The 18,034-nt window shown below is 39.7% G+C and overlaps 1 protein-coding gene across 1 annotated transcript; it reads left to right on the plus strand.

Annotated features, from left to right (window-relative positions):
* Positions 1–909: 909 nt before the first annotated feature.
* Positions 910–17,789, plus strand: GOLGA5 (golgin A5). The gene is made up of 13 exons (XM_082283101.1): positions 910–1,035; positions 1,654–2,269; positions 4,694–4,915; positions 5,921–6,140; positions 6,714–6,837; positions 7,650–7,853; positions 9,017–9,187; positions 9,724–9,852; positions 11,782–11,880; positions 13,516–13,741; positions 14,877–14,982; positions 15,899–15,962; positions 17,291–17,789. The coding sequence occupies exons 2-13, from the start codon at positions 1,705–1,707 to the stop codon at positions 17,369–17,371; spliced, it is 2,211 nt and encodes a 736-aa protein (XP_082139227.1). The 5' UTR covers positions 910–1,035; positions 1,654–1,704; the 3' UTR covers positions 17,372–17,789.
* The last annotated feature ends 245 nt before the right edge of the window (positions 17,790–18,034 follow it).

Here is an 18,034-nt window from a genome sequence, read left to right on the forward strand (position 1 = left end):
TCCTAAGTTCCATCTAGGAACGTGGTTCCACTGGTGGACTTGGTAGTGCTGAACTAACAGCTGGGCCCAATGATCTTTGAGATCCTATCTAACACAGATAATTCTGTGATTCTGTGGCATTCGCAATTCCTGGCAAGTCTTACCTCAAAAATTACTGAAAACGCCGCCAGGTGGCGCGAGCGGCAAGCGCCGCCCACGTCCGGTGGAGGGGCGGGGCCTGAGAGTGCCGGGGCGGTGTCTGAGGGTGCCGGGGCGGTGTCTGAGGGTGCCGGGGCGGTGTCTGAGGGTGCCGGGGCGGTGTCTGAGAGTGCCGGGGCGGGGCCTGAGAGTGCCGGGGCGGTGTCTGAGAGTGCCGGGGCGGTGTCTGAGAGTGCCGGGGGCGGTGTCTGAGAGTGCCGGGGGCGGTGTCTGTGGGTGCCGGGGCGGTGTCTGAGGGTGCCGGGGCGGTGTCTGAGAGTGCCGGGGCGGTGTCTGAGGGTGCCGGGGCGGTGTCTGAGAGTGCCGGGGCGGTGTCTGAGAGTGCCGGGGCGGTGTCTGAGGGTGCCGGGGCGGTGTCTGAGGGTGCCGGGGCGGTGTCCGTGAGTGCCGGGGGCGGGGCCTGAGGGTGCCGGGGCGGTGTCTGAGGGTGCCGGGGCGGTGTCTGAGGGTGCCGGGGCGGTGTCTGAGAGTGCCGGGGCGGTGTCTGAGAGTGCCGGGGCGGTGTCTGAGGGTGCCGGGGCGGTGTCTGAGGGTGCCGGGGCGGTGTCCGTGAGTGCCGGGGGCGGGGCCTGAGGGTGCCGGGGCGGTGTCTGAGGGTGCCGGGGGCGGTGTCTGAGAGTGCCGGGGCGGTGTCTGAGAGTGCCGGGGCGGTGTCTGAGAGTGCCGGGGCGGTGTCCCGCTCCCTGCGCCTGTGCGCGGCGCCCCCGGAAAGGCGGCCACGTCTGCCGGAAAAGATGGAGCTGAGCTGCCCGGCGCGGCCCGCGGCTCTGTGCTGACCGGCGCTGGCCGCCGGCCCCTCACGGCTCCCCTCGGGGGCGTCCCCCGCGCTTGCAGGAGGTGAGGCCGGGCCGTGCTGAGCCCCCGGCGCTCCTTAGTGGGGCCGGGCCTGGGGAGGGCCGCGGACAGGCAGTGTTGGGTGTGGGGGGCAGCGGCCACCCTGAACGTCGCCCTTCCGTTCGCCTCTGCGCTTCCTTCCACAGTCCGGTCCCGGGGTGAAGGAGCCATTCCCGGGTGCTGGGGTACAGGCACACACCGCCGGTGTGGTGTCGCAGGCCCGTGGTGCAGGTGAAGGCACGCACCTGTGCGCCGTGTTGGTGTCACGGGAGGGGCAGCGGGCTGCAGAGTTTGTGGGGAAGAAGATCCTCTGCCTGAGCCGGGTTGGGAATTTGCAGGCCAAACGTCTAAGGCATAGTTGTTTTCTCTTCTGTGATACTCTGTAGCAGGTGATGACACCAGAAACTGATACAGTGGTCTGATTTTAATAGCCTTGATTAAAAACCTAGGTCTTGTCTGTATTCCTCAGAAAGTGATTTGTTTTATTTCCATTAGTTACCAAAACAGCAATATACCAACGAGTAGAAGGAAAGTATTAAAATAACTACAGCACTAATAGATTGACAGCCATTGTTTAGGTAAAACATACAATCTGATTTGTAATCCTTTTGTCTTTTGCAGTATATGGTCCTGAAATTTTAATTGTACAGAGTTCATCAACAGACACTCATCATGTCTTGGCTTGCTGATCTTGCTGGAAAGGCAGAGGATCTACTCAACAGAGTTGATCAAGGAGCTGCATCGGCTCTGAGCAAAAAAGACACATCAAGCAGTGCAGTTTATGATAATAAGAACTTGGACTCTGCCAGTGACTATTCTGAAGTGCGCCAGCATACTGGAGAACTGAAATACCAGACATCATCCAAAGCAGCCTACATCTCCTCAGCAGCCGATAATATTAAACACCAAAAGGCCACAATCCTGGCAGGAACAGCAAATGTTAAAACAGCACGTAGGACATCCTCAGAGGCAGCTTCTCCAGTAGAAAATGCTTCCACACCCAGAGCTGCCTCACATTTTGTGAGAAGAAAAAAGTCAGAACCTGATGATGAATTGCTATTTGATTTTCTCAACAGTTCAGAGAAAGAACCTAATGGAAGGATAGATTCTAAAAAGGAGAAGAGCAAGGCACCTGTTCTTCAAAATCACTCTCGGACTTCAAGCATTAGTTCTGTGTCTACCAGTACACAGAGTGCAAAAACTACTGAAGATAATGCCGTCAGGAGCCAAGGCAATGGTAGTTAATTAGTATTGAACCTAGAGATATTTAAAACTCAAGTATGTCTAGGGTAAGGCTAGGTAACGCCTTTGTTGTCACTTCATGAAACATTTAATGGTGGTAGTATGTCAAATGGGTGAGGTACAGGAGGGCTTTTCACATTTTTTCATCACTGAGGTCATACTCGGTACTATGCTAATTTGACAAGCACATAGTTAATACCTAAATCTTTTGTGCTCTGGATCTACCTTGTTGCTACTGCTCACCCTGACCTCTCTGAGCTGTGATCTAACCTTGCATCAGCCCCATATGTCCCCATGTAGAAGCGCAGGTGCTGCTGCATTTGTTCAGTCATTGAGGCCCTTAGCTGCTGTTGCCACGTAGGAGGGTGAGTGACTTCCACCCACAGATAGATGGTGTTGGCTGCTGCCCAGTGCAGCACGTGAGGTGGGGTGCGGTATTCCCTGTTCCACCATGCAGGAGGGGTAAGCTGGCAAACTTGCTTGTCCTGCAGGAAGCTGGACGTGGATAGGGTGTTGCAGAGCTACAGGCATGAGAGAGCTAGAGAGATGAAGCATCTGGGTTTGCCAGAAGTAGTTCATGACTGCAGTCTAAATCCAGAGGGCCGAATGAGCCTCCAGGCCAGCCAGTCAAAAGATGGGGCTGTGCTCAAGTCAACAAGGAGAATGTGGCTGGGAAGTGTCAAGAACTTGTGTTCTCTATCAAACTGTCCAGTCTATACTCCATCCTTGTTGCTGTGCTACTTTGCTGTTATTTATTTTAGAAAATTGAAGCAAGTGGTTCTGTTATTAATAATGCAGTTAGAATACTTTAGTATTTGTTCAGTACTTTGAGCATGTAAAGCATTGTAAATGCCATTTTTTTTACTTACTAAATTAAGGATGCTGAAAAGCTTTAGACATAAAAAGGGATAATTTCCAAAGATGTGAGTATTTTTCTGTTTCTGAGTTGATGACTTTTTAGTAAGGTTTATTACTAATAATAATTCAAATATATTAGACCTGGCTCTGTGACCTTGCTGATTGGTGCTTAAGAAACATCTGGTTTGCTCAGTGTGGCCTGTTGAATTTTATTCAGAGGATTTTTGAGCAGAGTTTGCATTGTGGAGCTGCTAAATAAGAAGGGATGTAGTTACAATATAGGATTTGAACATGCTGTTTTCCAAAGTTGATTGTACAGATATATCTTTGTCATTTAAATATTCAGCATAGAATCTGTCAAAGTATCTTATGATATATTAGCTGTAGACAAAACCAGTTAACATTATACTTTGTATATTGCCATGGTTAGAATCTAGTCTGTGCTATAAATAGCTCATTTCTTGCTTCATTAGTTTCATTAATCTGTTGAGTTTTCCAGAAAAAGAAATCAGCCTAAATTGTTTCATAAGTTGGAAACTGTGTAACTAAATCAAAGGAAAGATAATGACACTCCTTAGAATCCCCTAAATCAGAAGGTTTGAGAAAATGTGGAAGAAATCTTCCTGTCACTGCTGCTACTTGTGGGTGTGGTGGTGCTCAGAATTAATAGTGTGCCCCAGTTCCCTGAGCTTGGGGTATTAGGGACTGTTGCAGTGGTAAGAAGAAACGTGAAGCAGCTTGATTAGTGATCACAGGGGGAAGTAAATAAAGTTTTAACAATTTCACTGCAGTCTTGCTTGGAATTAGTTGCGGTCTGGCCCCCTCCCTGGATTTTCAGCAGTTACTCCCCTGGGACATACTAAATTCAGCAGTAATATTTTTGGATTGCCTGCTTGTTTGTTCATTGCTTACTATGTCATTTTTTATCTTAACATTGCTGCAAAGCTGCCAACTATCTGCATGCTGGAATCAAGATTCTTACAGTGAATTTTCACAGCATCAATCAAGGATACTTGTGCATGATGGGAAAAGGCTGTTGGTTCCTCCTTCCCTGCAGGGGACTGTTGTTCAGAATACTGCTAGGAGTTCCTTTATAGTTCTCTCTCTTTTAAAATAAAATTGACATTGACAAATTCTGAATGGAAACCCAGAATGAGCTTGTACTAAAAATTTCTTCAGTTAGTTGCTATGTATATTTAATGTTTTCTGTTACTCTTCAGCTTCTGAGGACTTCTCTGAGCAGCAAAGTCGTAAATAGAGCATTAATATTTTGAAACCATAAAGTTTCCATTTATGTAATGAGAAATTTTGGAGCTTCTATGTCTTGTCATGCAGTATTAACAAAAATACTGCATGATGCATAAATATGCATAAATGTAAATAGTTCTATTTTGCGCAGTTCCTTGTGAGAAACAGCTCTATATTCCATTTCAGTATAAACTATTTTGATTTATTATCATTGTTGTTACTTAACCATTGATGCAGAACATGGAACTACTGTTTGTATAAAGGGAGCTTATTAGATACATACATTAGTTCTAATTTGCATCTCTCTGTACAGAAACTCCAGACAGTTCAGACTCTGGCCTGGGAGCACAAGGGAGCAGCGTGAAGGATTCATCACTAAATGCAGTAACCAACCCCAGCCTTTCAGCTAATGATGATACCAAATTACATGAGCTGTCCAATCTTCGCCTGGAGAACCAGCTGCTGCGAAATGAAGTTCAGTCGTTAAATCAAGAAGTGGCTTCATTGATACAGAGGTCCAAAGAAACACAAGAAGGTACTTCAGCTATAACATGAGTAAAATGCTAGTGAACTAGGAAACAATGCTCTGTGTATTTATAATAAAAGCTCTCCAGGTACATTTGCGTGTATGACTTGCCGTGTAATGAGATGGGAGAAATTAGAAGGCTTGTTCAACTACAAAGATAAAACAAGTGTTGATTAAAATGATACGTTCAAGTAAGTTACAAAGCTTACGTGTTATTAAAACACTGGTAGCAAATACCGTGTTTAAAATATTTTTCTTCCATTTTAATTGCTATTTCAATATACTTCTAAATGAATAAATTCCTTTAAATACTTTAAACTGACTTCTTTCTGGCCATAGTAGACTACAGTCTCTGATGCGTAGAAACTGACAGTAAAAATATAAAATTAGTCGTTTTAATATGACATCACTGGCTTTTTCAAAACCAGATTAAATGACAGATGTAGAGAATGTGAATACAAATTAAACAATAAAACATACAGCAAACTCCTGCTGTTAGGCATAAAATTGACGTACCACTTTTTTTTTGCAGTAACTGCATAAGACAGATGATTTTAATTTCTGGTGAAGTTTAATGTGTGATGTTAGATTAAAAACACAAGCTTCTAAGTATTCAGGCATTATTCACCACTGGTGTATTTTTCTATTGTTATTTATGTGACAACAAACTCAAACTAGAGTTAAACTAGAGATGCTTTATGCAGAGGTTTCTGTTCACACAGAGATAATTGACAGAAGGCCACTGCAAGGAGTGGGGCAGGTGAAATCTGTCATCTGCAGTGTGACCCAGAAGGAAATGTCTGCTTTGAGATCACCTCCAAAATTTTATGGGTTGTGCTTTGACAGCCAATCTGGCATTTGTTACTTCCCAGTAGCTCATAGATTTTCAGTTTTACTTCGGCTTGGTTGTATTTAATTTTTTTCTTCAAGAAATGAGATATGTGCATCCTGACTGCTTACAAGACCTTGCAATATCTACTTTTGTAAACTTCAAAGAACCTTCTTATTACGTAGAGCTGAACAAATCCCGGGAGAAGATGGAGAAGTGGAATGCTGACCACTCAAAGAGTGACAGGATGGTTAGAGAACTTCAGGCTCGAGTTGATGATCTGACAGAAGCTGTTGGTGCCAAAGATTCACAGCTAGCTGTGCTGAAAGTACGGTTGCAAGAAGCTGATCAGCTCTTAAGTGCTCGGACAGAAGCTTTGGAAGCATTGCAGAATGAAAAATCACGGTACTTCATAATTTCATACTTTGGAATTCTGCAAATAGTAATAAGTTTGAAAAAATAAAGGTAGATAATTTAGTCTCTTCAAGAATGAAAAATAATAAACTAATGAGGAAAGATTCGAAACACAAGAATTAAAGTTTGTTCTGAGACTGCTATATCTGCTATATAGTTGGCAGTGGGAACAGGGCAAATGAGTATTAAATAGGGCATCAGTTGGCATATGATTATTGAAATATATTTTGTATAAAGTATTTATGTTTGTTTCAGAGGCCTGAAGTTGAGGTCCCAAGAATTTTATTTTTTCTTGAAAAACAGTCCTGCTTATGCACAAATATAAAGTCTTTCCTAAACTTGTCTCAGTGCTGGGATGTAAATCAGCAAGTGGACACTTCAGATTATAGGCCAGGGAGAAGAAGTGTGTGTCATTAACTCCAGGCTTTACACCTGTAGTGAGCCATATGCAGTAATCTACTGGGCAAATCTTCAAAGCTGGTCTGGAAGCAAGGAGGTTATATTTCTACACAAAAAATCACACTAGCTTGCTTCTTTTCCAATTAATGTGTGTCTCTATTTCAGGATAATACAAGACCACAGTGAAGGAAGCAGTTTACAAAATCAAGCTCTTCAAACTCTTCAGGAGAGGCTGCGTGATGCAGACTCTGCACTCAAGCGAGAACAAGAAAGTTATAAACAAATGCAGGTTAGACATGAAGAGTAAGGAAGCCTTTGAGACTGTTTTTGAGATCAGATCTGTGAGGTTCCAAGTGCTCTCTTCTCCCTTTGACTTCAGTTCCTGTTCAGGGTACTAATTGCTTGGAAGGATGTGCTGTCTGCTGCACTAAGTATCTTTGAGATGCTGATTTACTTCTTATATGTTATTTTGAAAGCTTTGTGAGTAAAGTTTTTCGAGGATTAATGTTGACAGTTTTTATTGGGTTTTTTTTTCATGCTAACTTTAGTGTTAATACATATTTTAAAAGTAAATCAGTAATCAGTTTAGTTTTCCATGGTGTGTTGTTACACACCTTATTGTTACACAATTTTACTGTGAGATCTTAAGATGGATGATCACTTCTGTGGTAAAGATGCAAGTACAGTATTGATAGAGAATGTTTTCACACTTAATTTGGCCTTTGTTATGTATAATAACATCTCTGAAAATCTTTGTTAGTGTCTGTTTTGGTTTTTTTTAAAGTACTTCAAAATATGTCATACTACAATTGATAATATTTTTTGAGGGGCAATCTTGCTTTTTGTTTGCTAAATAAATGTGAATAATAGGAAGATTGTTATTCCCTCACTATTTGTGGTGAGGGAAAGAAAACCATATTCTTACTCAGATTATTTACCACTTGCTTAAGCAAGCAGAATTTTTTTCCACATAGCAGTAATGTGTCTTTAAGTAGGAGGTGGTGTGCCCTGTGTAGTTGCTTTTAAACTGTCTTCTTTCCTTTCTAGGTTAAAGTTGAGACTGTGTTTAAACACAAAGTATTGTTTCTTTATTGCTCATAGAATGAGTTTGCAGCACGTCTAAGTAAAGTGGAAGCAGAACGTCAGAACTTGGCAGAAGGGATAACTGTAGCAGAGAAAAAGTATTTAGATGAAAAGAGGCGAGCTGATGAGCTTCAGCAGCAAGTCAAAGTAACTAAAAGCCACCTAGAGTCTGCAAAACAGGAACTGACAGACTATAAACAGAAAGCTACTCGCATTCTCCAAGTAAGCATTGTTGTGACGAAATGCAGTTTGATTTGTATGCTTTAACTTTTTTAAGGTGTCATGTGTCAAAGAATCTAACTTGTGGGATTTTTTTTCATGTGTCCTGTAATGTCTTCTGGGGCATGTCTATAATGATACATACATAGAACAGCTACCAGTCTGCATTTTGTAAACTTCAGTTTAGAGATGAAGTTATGAAATTGAAGTGGTAGTTCAGGTCCTGAACCTTAAAAAAAATCCAGGTGCACCTTTGCACTTATTGTGCATCATCTCTGTGTGTTCCATGTCCAAGGGTCCAGATAGTTAAGTAGATGCAATCTACAGTTTGTTCCATATCCAGTATTCTTGATTCAGTAATGTTCTTTTGTTCTGCTTGAGACTGAAGCATAGCATAGAATGTATACTTAACATGTAACCAGAAAATATTTTTTCATGTCCTGAAAGGTTGCTTGTGATCAACATTATATAAACAATGGCAAAATCAGGTATTTTGTGCAGAGTTCTGTACTATTTAATTTGTCGAAGATACCATGTCCAAATGTGGTCAGTTTGAGTCTTGTTTATAAACTTTAGCAAGATGTTAAAGATAGAGATCTCTGTTTAGAATAGTTAATTTAGTCGAATGTTCGAGGACAGGTTTTAAATCATCTTGGTAAATATGAAAAGCCTGAAATCACAAGACAGTGTTGAGGTAACACTAGGCTGACTCGGAATAAAATGGTCTGTCCTCTTTCCTGGAAGAGTTATTGCTGTATTTGGTTCTTGATTTTGCTGGCAGGAGAAAAAGGAGGTCAGTTTTGTCTTTAGTGTCTTTTTTTAGTGTCTGTTAGTGTGCAGCTTCTCTGTTACGGTACCTAGAGGGCCAAAATTGTTATCCATGACAAGTTTAACGTTCCAGGCACTTGTAAAGAACAAAGCTGTACTCTTCCATAGGTAACACAGGCTTTCAGTAAACCTAGTCTTAAGGCATACAGGAAATCAGAAAAATTAACAATACGGAAGCATTTTCATTTCCAAATGTGTGGGGTCATTATTGGATAAAAGAACAGATAAACCAGTGCTTTATGTCTATGTGTGAATTTTAGAGCAAAGTTGTTATAGCATATTCTAGTTGAGTACTTGTTCAATGCTGCTATGAATAATATATTGACTTATTTTTTCAGTCTAAAGAAAAGTTGATAAACAGCTTAAAAGAAGGCTCTGGTATTGAAGGCCTGGATAGCAATACAGCAAGCACAGTGGAACTGGAGGAACTGAGACATGAGCGAGACACTCAGAGAGAAGAAATACAAAAACTAATGGGGCAAATACAGCAGATGAGAACAGAGATGCAGGTATGTGCCTATGTACACCTGCATTTGTACTTACCTACAACAAAGGACTGCTTTCTTGTATACTGTGGGATTGTTGTTTCTAGTATTAATTACCTGACTTCTCTCTTCTCTCCCTACTGTGTACTCCTTTTGAGGGAAGTATCTTTCCTAACAAGCATAGTGATTTTTCTAGCCATCACCTATGTCCTTTTCTGCAAGAGCTACTAATTCTTGAAGCACTGTAATCCAAGTCATCTGCTGGCATAATGAGCTCAACACAGCAGCTTGCATGCAAGCCTGTTTTACAGTTTTAGCCTGTAGATAGTAGAAAGGAAGAAATGGAGGCTTTTCATGTTCACAAAATGTGTTTATTTTTTTACCCTATTAGTAAAAATATTCTGTATAAAATGACCAAATGTCATTTATCCAATACACCCACGCCTTCCTTTTCCTTTGAAGAAATACTGCATTTACTACTTTTTTTTTGCTGTTACTTACAACAGATTTGCAGTAATGTTTGAATGTTAGTGAAATGGTTACATTTCTGTTTCTTTCAGGATATGGAGACACAGCAGGTAAGTGAAGCTGAGTCAGTGAGAGAGCAGCTTCAAGACTTACAGGAGCAGATATCAGCACATAAAATGGCCAAGCAAGAGGCAGAAGCTGAGCTAGAACGGCAAAAACAGGTAAGGAATTCTTGAAAGCTGGATCTCTTTTTAGGCCCCATGTAGTGCCATCAGCAAAGGATTTGGCTTAATAAGAGAATAATTGGATACTTGGGCAGTGTTCAATTAATTTTTTGTCTAGTATTCCAAAGAAATCCCCAAAAGCTTGGGGAATGTCATTAGGTCAAGGAAGGTGCAGCCAGAACTAAGCAATGGTCAGGGCCTTCTGGATACTCCTGATGAACAGAGATCTCACTGAATAAACAGGACCTTAAGGAGTGCACAGAATTGATCAGGATCTTGAATTTTATTCAGCAGGGAAACAATCAAACAACAGGGATAGAGTAAAATTTGTAACATTTTTTGTATCAAGAAACAGTAATACTGAAAGTGGCTACTGTGAAACTTCCTGTGCTCAATTAATACATAAGTTTCAGCTTGTAAGACAATGTCATTGTAGTACCAATTTAGAGGTACTTTATTTAATCCATTTGTTACTCAGTTCTGAATTAATTGTTGTTACTTGTAAGCTACTCTATTAGGCAAATTGCTGATAAAATTATGTTAATGAATTCTGTCAGATTGTGTCATCTTTTTGCGCAAACTCTGCCTTGATATAATTAGTTTCGTACAAAAAATAGAGCAGGGAAAAAAAGGCAAACTCTTATTTCATGTGAATGAACTTATTATTCAGTAGGAATTGGACAAATACTTTGCACTCTGTGAAAAATTTTCCTTGTAAGAAAAAGCTCATGTAAAGAGAATTAATAACAAGGAAAGCATGAGTACTCTGTATCTGCTAGGAACAATTTATCTTATAGGATTATCTATCCTTCCAGAAATTACATTTTAATGGGATTCTTGCAGCTTGAACTAATTAAAAGGCAGAAGTCGAGGTCTGCTTTTGATGGGTAGCTGATGTTTATTATGTCAAAGCAGATGGTAGATTGTATTTTGTTACTCCTGCCCTTCTGAGGAATATGTTTTAAGTCAATAGAAAGAGTGAGGTGAATTAAAAAAATCATTATTGGTTATTGCAGAAACTGAAGTCTTCTTTTGGATGACACCCATTAACATGTGCTTTTAACATAATTGCGTGTGTTGATACTTAATATAGTTATGGTCAGTTCTGTCTGGGAGTTGCTTTAACTATTGTCAAAAGGTTTCTGAAACTGAAGATGGAAGATAAGTAGAGGCGTTATATTTTGTACATCTGACGGTTCAAAGGGAGAACAGGATTATGTGTTTTCTGTAGCAACTGACAGCTGAAGTGATAGTGATTTGAAGATGGTCTTAATTTAAAAAATAAGCTTGACATGTCTTTAAGTGGGAGCTAAAATTGCCACTATATCATGGGAGTAACAGAACTTATGGTTAGATTTACTCTTCAGTAATTTGTTTTTTATTAATATTCCTTCTCCTTTCACATCTGCTATGTTAATTTATCCTAAAATTTAGGGGAAGATGTATGTCGTACAGAATTACAGATAGATATGCCAAGGGTTTTCAAATACGTTTAAAGAATGGTATTTTGAATTAATGAGTATTTTTAGGAATACAGATACCCCCTGAGTATTTTGTAATCGTTACATTATTGACATAGTTTCAAGATAGCACTACAACAAATGGTGAAAGTGTAAGGAAGATGTATTATGGTCCCAATGAAATTGTGTGGCTCTTAGTAAACTAGTTGGGATTAATATTTATATTAGGGTAGTCTCCGCAAAAGAATTTAATTGGCCTTGTAGGTTGTGTCTTGATGCTCAGCTCTCTCTTTCCCCATACCCTCCATCCTAGCCAGACATGTAACTAAGACAGTATTTCAGTTTGTATTTGATTGCAGAATATTGTTTTCTTGTGTTCTGTTGTGAAACTCTAAATAACTAGTGTGTCTTTTAAAATACATATATGTGTAAAATCTTCTATTTGTAATTGTGATAAATTTTATAGGAACTCCATTATACTGAAGAAGAATTGTATCGAACAAAGAATACTTTGCAAAGCAGAATAAAAGACAGAGAGGAAGAAATTCAGAAGCTCAGAAATCAGGTGTGTATAGAAAATAATTTTATCCCCTTCAGTTCTGAAAACAGTGATAGGAACTACTCATTTGACTAACCTATCCTGAAAAATCCCATAAGCATTCTACATGCGAGGCACAGTGTACTTGTTTTCAATAAAGAGTAGAGTTTTGAGAGTAGGGAATACAAGAAGGGATCCATGTAAATATCCCATTTTATAGCTGTATGTGCTTTTATATAAAGGGAGGGGAAAATCAGCCTCTGTCCCAACTAGACCTGGTGGGGGGTGTTGGATCAACATTCTTCTCTTTGCAAACTAAAAAACCTCATTGGAGTTTGATTAGGTCATTATGAATTCTGCCAAGATCCTTGTAGCTGGGCACAGAACCTCGGTTATGTCCTGCAGACTCAGTGATCCTTCTGGCCCACTGTTCTATCTTGGCCAGTGGCAGTAGGGGCCAGCATGTGAGCCTGGCCACTTCTTCACTCCCTGTACCTGCTCAGCATCAGCAGTTGAATTAGGGTTGTTAGTGTTTAAGTTTCTACCAAGTTCCACTGGTGTGTTGATGGACCTGTTTTCCTTGTATCAATCTAATCCCTTTTGGAACCTCCTCATACTTGTCAGCCCCCACAGTCTCCTTGGGCAGCACGAAGGCATAGGCCTCATTTTGTTAAATTACCTTAGCATAGTGAAAAGTAGTCTGTTTGTGGAGAAATTGGTAGTCTGGAGTCAGGTGTGGTCAGCTGTGCAGTTACCATGTCAGAGGATTTGGAAATGGTTGTGTTGTGATGGGTTACTTGGGCATGTTGCCAGATGAATTTTCTGCTAGTGCTGAACTTCAGGACTATCTGTACCTGCCTTGTTGCAGGCACCTAATTTGTATTTTGGATCTCTGTAATCCCTGATAATTCTGTTTTTTTCATCAGTGAAGCTACATTTTTATGGAATATGATGCCACAAAGTGGCTGAGGTCCAGGACTGTAGTGAATAGATGAGCTATGGCACATATGGCAAATCTGGTGATTCCTATTTGCTTTAAATATTTTCTGCAAATTGAATTACATGATCCATGTCAAATGCATGATCCATTTGCTGGCCATGCAGTTTCTGTTTGCTAGTACAACCAAATTTTCTGCCTCAGTGCTCCTCAGTTCTTCTGCAACATTTCCTGCATTTTCACCGTTTCATTCAAGTTTTCCTGTAAAATGGCATCAGATTCTCCCCATTTGTACTGAGTTTTGCTTTCCTTGTACTGAGTTTTGCTTTCCTTGCTTGAAAACATTTTTATGTACTCACTAAGTTGAAAGTATGGTAGTCAGGCTGGATTAGCTTGCTAATGATTGCTGTCTGAACTTGTCTTTGAGGCATAGCAGTGATTGTGTGATCAAATTTAGGGTTATACAAGAAATTTTGTAGGATTATAGGTGGAAAACAGATACATTTTTACATTGAGCTCCTTGTGTAATGTAAACAATTAACAACTGTTGAAATTAACTTTCCTCTATTGCACTCACTGGTGATAGTTCTGATGGCATTGTCCTGTAAAAATTCTGCAGTGGAGTAATTTGGTTCTTGAAAGCTTAGATTATTTACAGTTTTGTAATATGTCAGTTGGTCAGAGCTGGAATTTAGAATGATTTTTTTTCTTTGCTTTTCTTTTAGCTCACAAACAAGACTCTAAGCAGTAGTAGTCAGACAGAATTAGAAAATCGGCTTCATCAGCTGACAGAAACACTAATTCAGAAGCAAACCATGTTAGAGAGCCTGAGCACAGAGAAAAACTCACTTGTGTACCAACTGGAACGGCTCGAGCAACAGCTGAAGGCTCTCCAAGGCACGAGTGCTAATGGACCTTCCATTAACATGGCAGGCATTGATGGTGCTGAAGGTAAGTAAGGAAATGCAATACTTTAAACTCTTGTCTTTTCTGCAGTTCAGGCTTTTCTGTTTCCTAATGCCTTTCCCTGAAAGTCTGAGTTTGTAAGGAAAAATAAGTGCTGAAAATAGGCCACTTATGCTAGAGACCTTCTCTACATCAGCCAGTATCATAAAAATAGTTAATTAGAAGCTCCTTTTTGTGTGCAAATGGCCTCAGTAAATTTAACAAAGCCAATTTAATCTTTAATTCTAAGTAATATGGCACTATTGGAACAATCCTGTCACAGGTGCAAATAAACCTGTATTTTGGGGTTTAAACTGAATATTAGAAGCAGGATCTAAGTATTCTCTTGCAAAAAGGGTTTAGGAGAAGGGCAAGAATGGAATACTTCCTTTTGAGAATTGATCTGGTTGAAATTAATTTATTCCTTTCTGTTTTTCTTGAAAAGCAGCTTAAAATGTGATGGTTCTGATGAGGTTGGTTTGTCAATTGTGTATCTCTGGGACAACCTCAGCAGTTGATCCACGGTGTTGAGATGTTACTTTGCAGAGTCAAAGTTTGTCATTTTGTGTATCTCTTAAGTAGCTTTAAAAGCAAGGGACAATCACCAAGAGGTTTGAAATAACAGTCCAGTCTTTTGTTTCTCTGCTTATCAAAGCAGGAGTTGTCTATAAGCAACTTAAGGAAGCTGAAGTTTAGTTGCACAAAAGTAACATTATCTGAGAATCTTTTTTCTTTTTTTTAATAAAATCAATACATAGTAAAAATGTAAATAAAGTAAAAAGTTGTTGAATATACAAGTTAGTGTCAGAAATGCTAATGAAAGTTTCACTGTATAACAGTAAAAAAAATTTGAGAAACTGTGGCAAGTATCAAGCCCATCATTTTATACACCTCATAATAGTTACTGTGACATCATAGAGTTGAATATCAAGATATCCATTTAGTAAGCTAATAAATTAAAAAAATATACCAAGTTGAAGAAATGTTTGACTTGATTGTAAGTTTATCAAGAATTGATGACACTTCAATCACATTGATCACTATTTTTATATTATTTTTATATATCTTTGTTATATACTAACAATTTGTTTTAGTTAAACAACAGCTTGGCTAATTTTTTGCCTTTTTCCCCTTCAAACAGGTGCTCGTATGCGCAGCGTTCCTGTCCTGTTCAGTGACGTGGATACCAGCGTGGCAGGGGTGTATGGGAGAGTCCGCAAAGCTGCCAGTACTATAGATCAGTTTAGGTAAGAGTGCCCCTGGGCAACGCATTTGTAGCTGCTGTCATCCTTTTACAGTTTCCAAGTGACACGCTTTGGTTTGTATCGCTTTTACGAAGGTAAAAGTTAAAAATAATGCAGCTAAAGTATGGTATAAATTACTAAATATTGCCCCATTTCACTTGTGCTTTCCTATGATACTAATATTCTTGAGCTTTTGCAAATTATAGTCAATTATTTAAACAAAGCTCTTACAGATTTTGATGCAGGAGGTTCTCTAAACTATGAAAAAAAAATCTAACCTAATTCATTACCATCTTCTACATTTTTTACTTTCAGAGGTTTTGGCTGTGTCTGTGATAAACACAGTAAGAGTGTATTAGTGGGGGAGTATCATCTGTGCTCTTTTAGTCCTGATGAAGACAAGATTCTGCCTTCTAAGCCAATGCAGCTATTTACCTTGAAAGATAATCTGTCTGAGGAATTAGTAAATGCAAATCATTCTGGATCCAGCAATAGACTTGCTTTGATCCCTTTCTGAGAAGTTAGGTGAATTGACAGTATTTGTAGCAAAGGTCTGCTACAAAACTTGAACCAAATACCAACAGAAAACAAAATCTGGTGATACTTCTTTGAATGCAAGATAACTTCATAGAAAGTTCTTTGTGCTTCCTTGGTACTTGAATTTCATTGTGAAAGGATTTCTATGATTTGGATTAAATTAGGAGAATATGTTTTGTTGGTGAATTTTCTCACCCCACTTAATGTTTTGAGTCCATGAAGTAAAATTCAAGAAAACAACAAAGCCTTGTGTATATTTCAGCCAATTCAAGACAGAAACAAAGCCATGATGTTTGAGTTTGTGGTGAGTGGGATGAGAGGAACAGGAATTTATTGCTCAGTGTTGAATTGTGTGTTTTGTTTTCTCTTGTTGCCTGCGTAGCATTCGGCTGGGAATCTTTCTGAGGCGATACCCCATAGCAAGAGTCTTTGTAATCATTTACATGGTGAGTCAGCCTTCTTGGATGCAAGATTTCTGTAGCCAATTTATATGCCTTAAATGTATGTCTTAAATGGCAAGATTGATGTTCGAAAGGCTATAATTAACAACTCAATGTGGGTTTTTGGAAAGTGGACCAAATAATACTTATACAACAGCATTTTAGAGTCATGTTGCTTGGCAGTTTTCAGTTTTTCCCAGAAATTCTTAGTATAGCAGTCTTAAAGACACTTATGTAACTACCATTGAAAGCCCTGTGAAAGTAGATGGCCAGTGGTAAAATATGGAATAGTAGTGACCAGTTGCCAAGGTGAACCTGGCATGCCTGCATGCACTGCATTTAGGAAAATGACATTTTTTAGAGCTTTTTTTAAATATTTGACTCTTCACTTCGGTTTTTTTCAGTGACTAATGATCACTCTTCTCTAGCAGCTGAAAAAGTAGCAAGAGAAGTTTTTCTTGGTAGACTTACACAAATAGTAGAAAATTGCTCGCCCACATTGGGCAAAATTGTCAGGCTGGCAACTGCTAGAAGTGAAATGCCTCCCTTGTCCACTGGAGGGCAGGTGCCTGTCAGCTGCAGGGACCTGTGGAAAGGCAGGCTTTATAAAAACCACTGAAGGCTTCTGCTGCCTAAGGTGCAATCTGAAGGGAGGCTTAATGGTGGCTGTATATGAGCTGAGCAGTCAGTGGCAGTTACCCCTTTTCAGCTCAAACCTTGACCATGACTACTATAACTTGAATTTTTAAAACTATTTTTAAAAATAAATGTGGATTAGGTATTCCTTTTTGGACTCCAGGCAGCTTCGATTCTAATTGGATAATTTCAGCCAAATTTGAATGAGAATTAACATTCCTGCAGAATTCATAAAAATGCCTCCAATCAGTGCCTGTGGTAAGGAGAAGGAAAGCAGAACTTGGCTGTTTTACAGTCTGGTGTCAGCCAGTTGGCGCAAGAGTGAGTAGTGGCTTACCAGTCACTCGAGGCACATCACATAATGTGCTGGCTGGGGACTGGGTGTCAGAGGGAAGAACTGAAGTCACTGGAGGAAAAGAGAAACCAGATTAACACAAATCTGTAGGAAAACAGGCTGCTTTATTTTTGCTGCTTGTGTAAACTCTTTCGTTTTCTGTAAATAGCTTCTTCAGAATCTGATTCAGCATTTCATTGTTCAAATGCCAATTATTTTTTAGAAGTATCTGATTAATAGAAAAAATATTTTAATCAAAATATTTCTACAAAATGAGTTTTATTAGCTCTCGTTGAGAGCTCTCCTATTTACTGTTGCTGTGGATGATGATTCAGTGCTAAGTTTATTTCTTTTCTTTCCCCAGGCATTGCTTCATCTCTGGGTTATGATTGTTCTCCTTACCTACACCCCAGAAATGCATCATGACAGTCCCAGTGGCAGGTAGACTGAGACAGGACCATATGCTGTGCTAATGTAATTTGGACTGGCAATGCCTTTGGAATAATCAGTCCTGAAAAATCAGCAAATTTTTCCTCATGGTGTTTTGGAAGGATGAAAACCATCATGCCTGATTTATCACTACATTTCAAATATGTGTATAATGTAGCTTTTTCAATTTGCCTAAAAGAGCATCACTTACCTGGAGAAATGAAGCTGTTAAGCTCTGATTAGCCTTTACATTTTATGTAGACCCTCTGGTGGTTAGAGTGAAAGATAAGGCTTGTTCTGCAGAGAAATGCAAGGATTTCTGAAATTGCAGATATGGCTGCAACAAATTATTTTAGGTTGTACTGGATGTAGGCTTTGGTCAGGTAATAAACTGTACTTAGCATTTTAAATAAACTTCTTTCTGTTTTCTTTCAGTCCGCTTTTGCACTTCTGTTTTTGACTTGTACATAATAGGCTTTTCCTTAACATTAACTGGATACAGGACAATGGATTGGTGCAATATATTTTTGTAAATAAGTTTAAGAATAAAATATTATGCATTCTTCTTAGCTTTGTACTTCTAGTGCAATAGATGTATCTTTCCTACCAACTGAATAGTGGGGCTGCCTATTTAAAGGCTGGTATTTTAGCTTTATTAGAGAAAGAGAGATGGTTTTTG

The sequence above is a fragment of the Coloeus monedula genome, assembly GCF_965178545.1.
Source record: "Coloeus monedula genome assembly, chromosome: 6".
Classification (NCBI taxonomy): Eukaryota; Metazoa; Chordata; class Aves; order Passeriformes; family Corvidae; genus Coloeus; species Coloeus monedula.

Bases quoted from the DNA above. Each gene is read 5' to 3' on its own strand.
- GOLGA5 (XM_082283101.1), top strand. From the start codon at position 1,705: ATGTCTTGGCTTGCTGATCTTGCTGGAAAGGCAGAGGATCTACTCAAC. The intron at 2,270-4,693 runs GTAGTTAATTAG...CTCTCTGTACAG, and splicing joins CGTCAGGAGCCAAGGCAATG to AAACTCCAGACAGTTCAGAC. The intron at 9,188-9,723 runs GTATGTGCCTAT...TGTTTCTTTCAG, and splicing joins AGATGAGAACAGAGATGCAG to GATATGGAGACACAGCAGGT.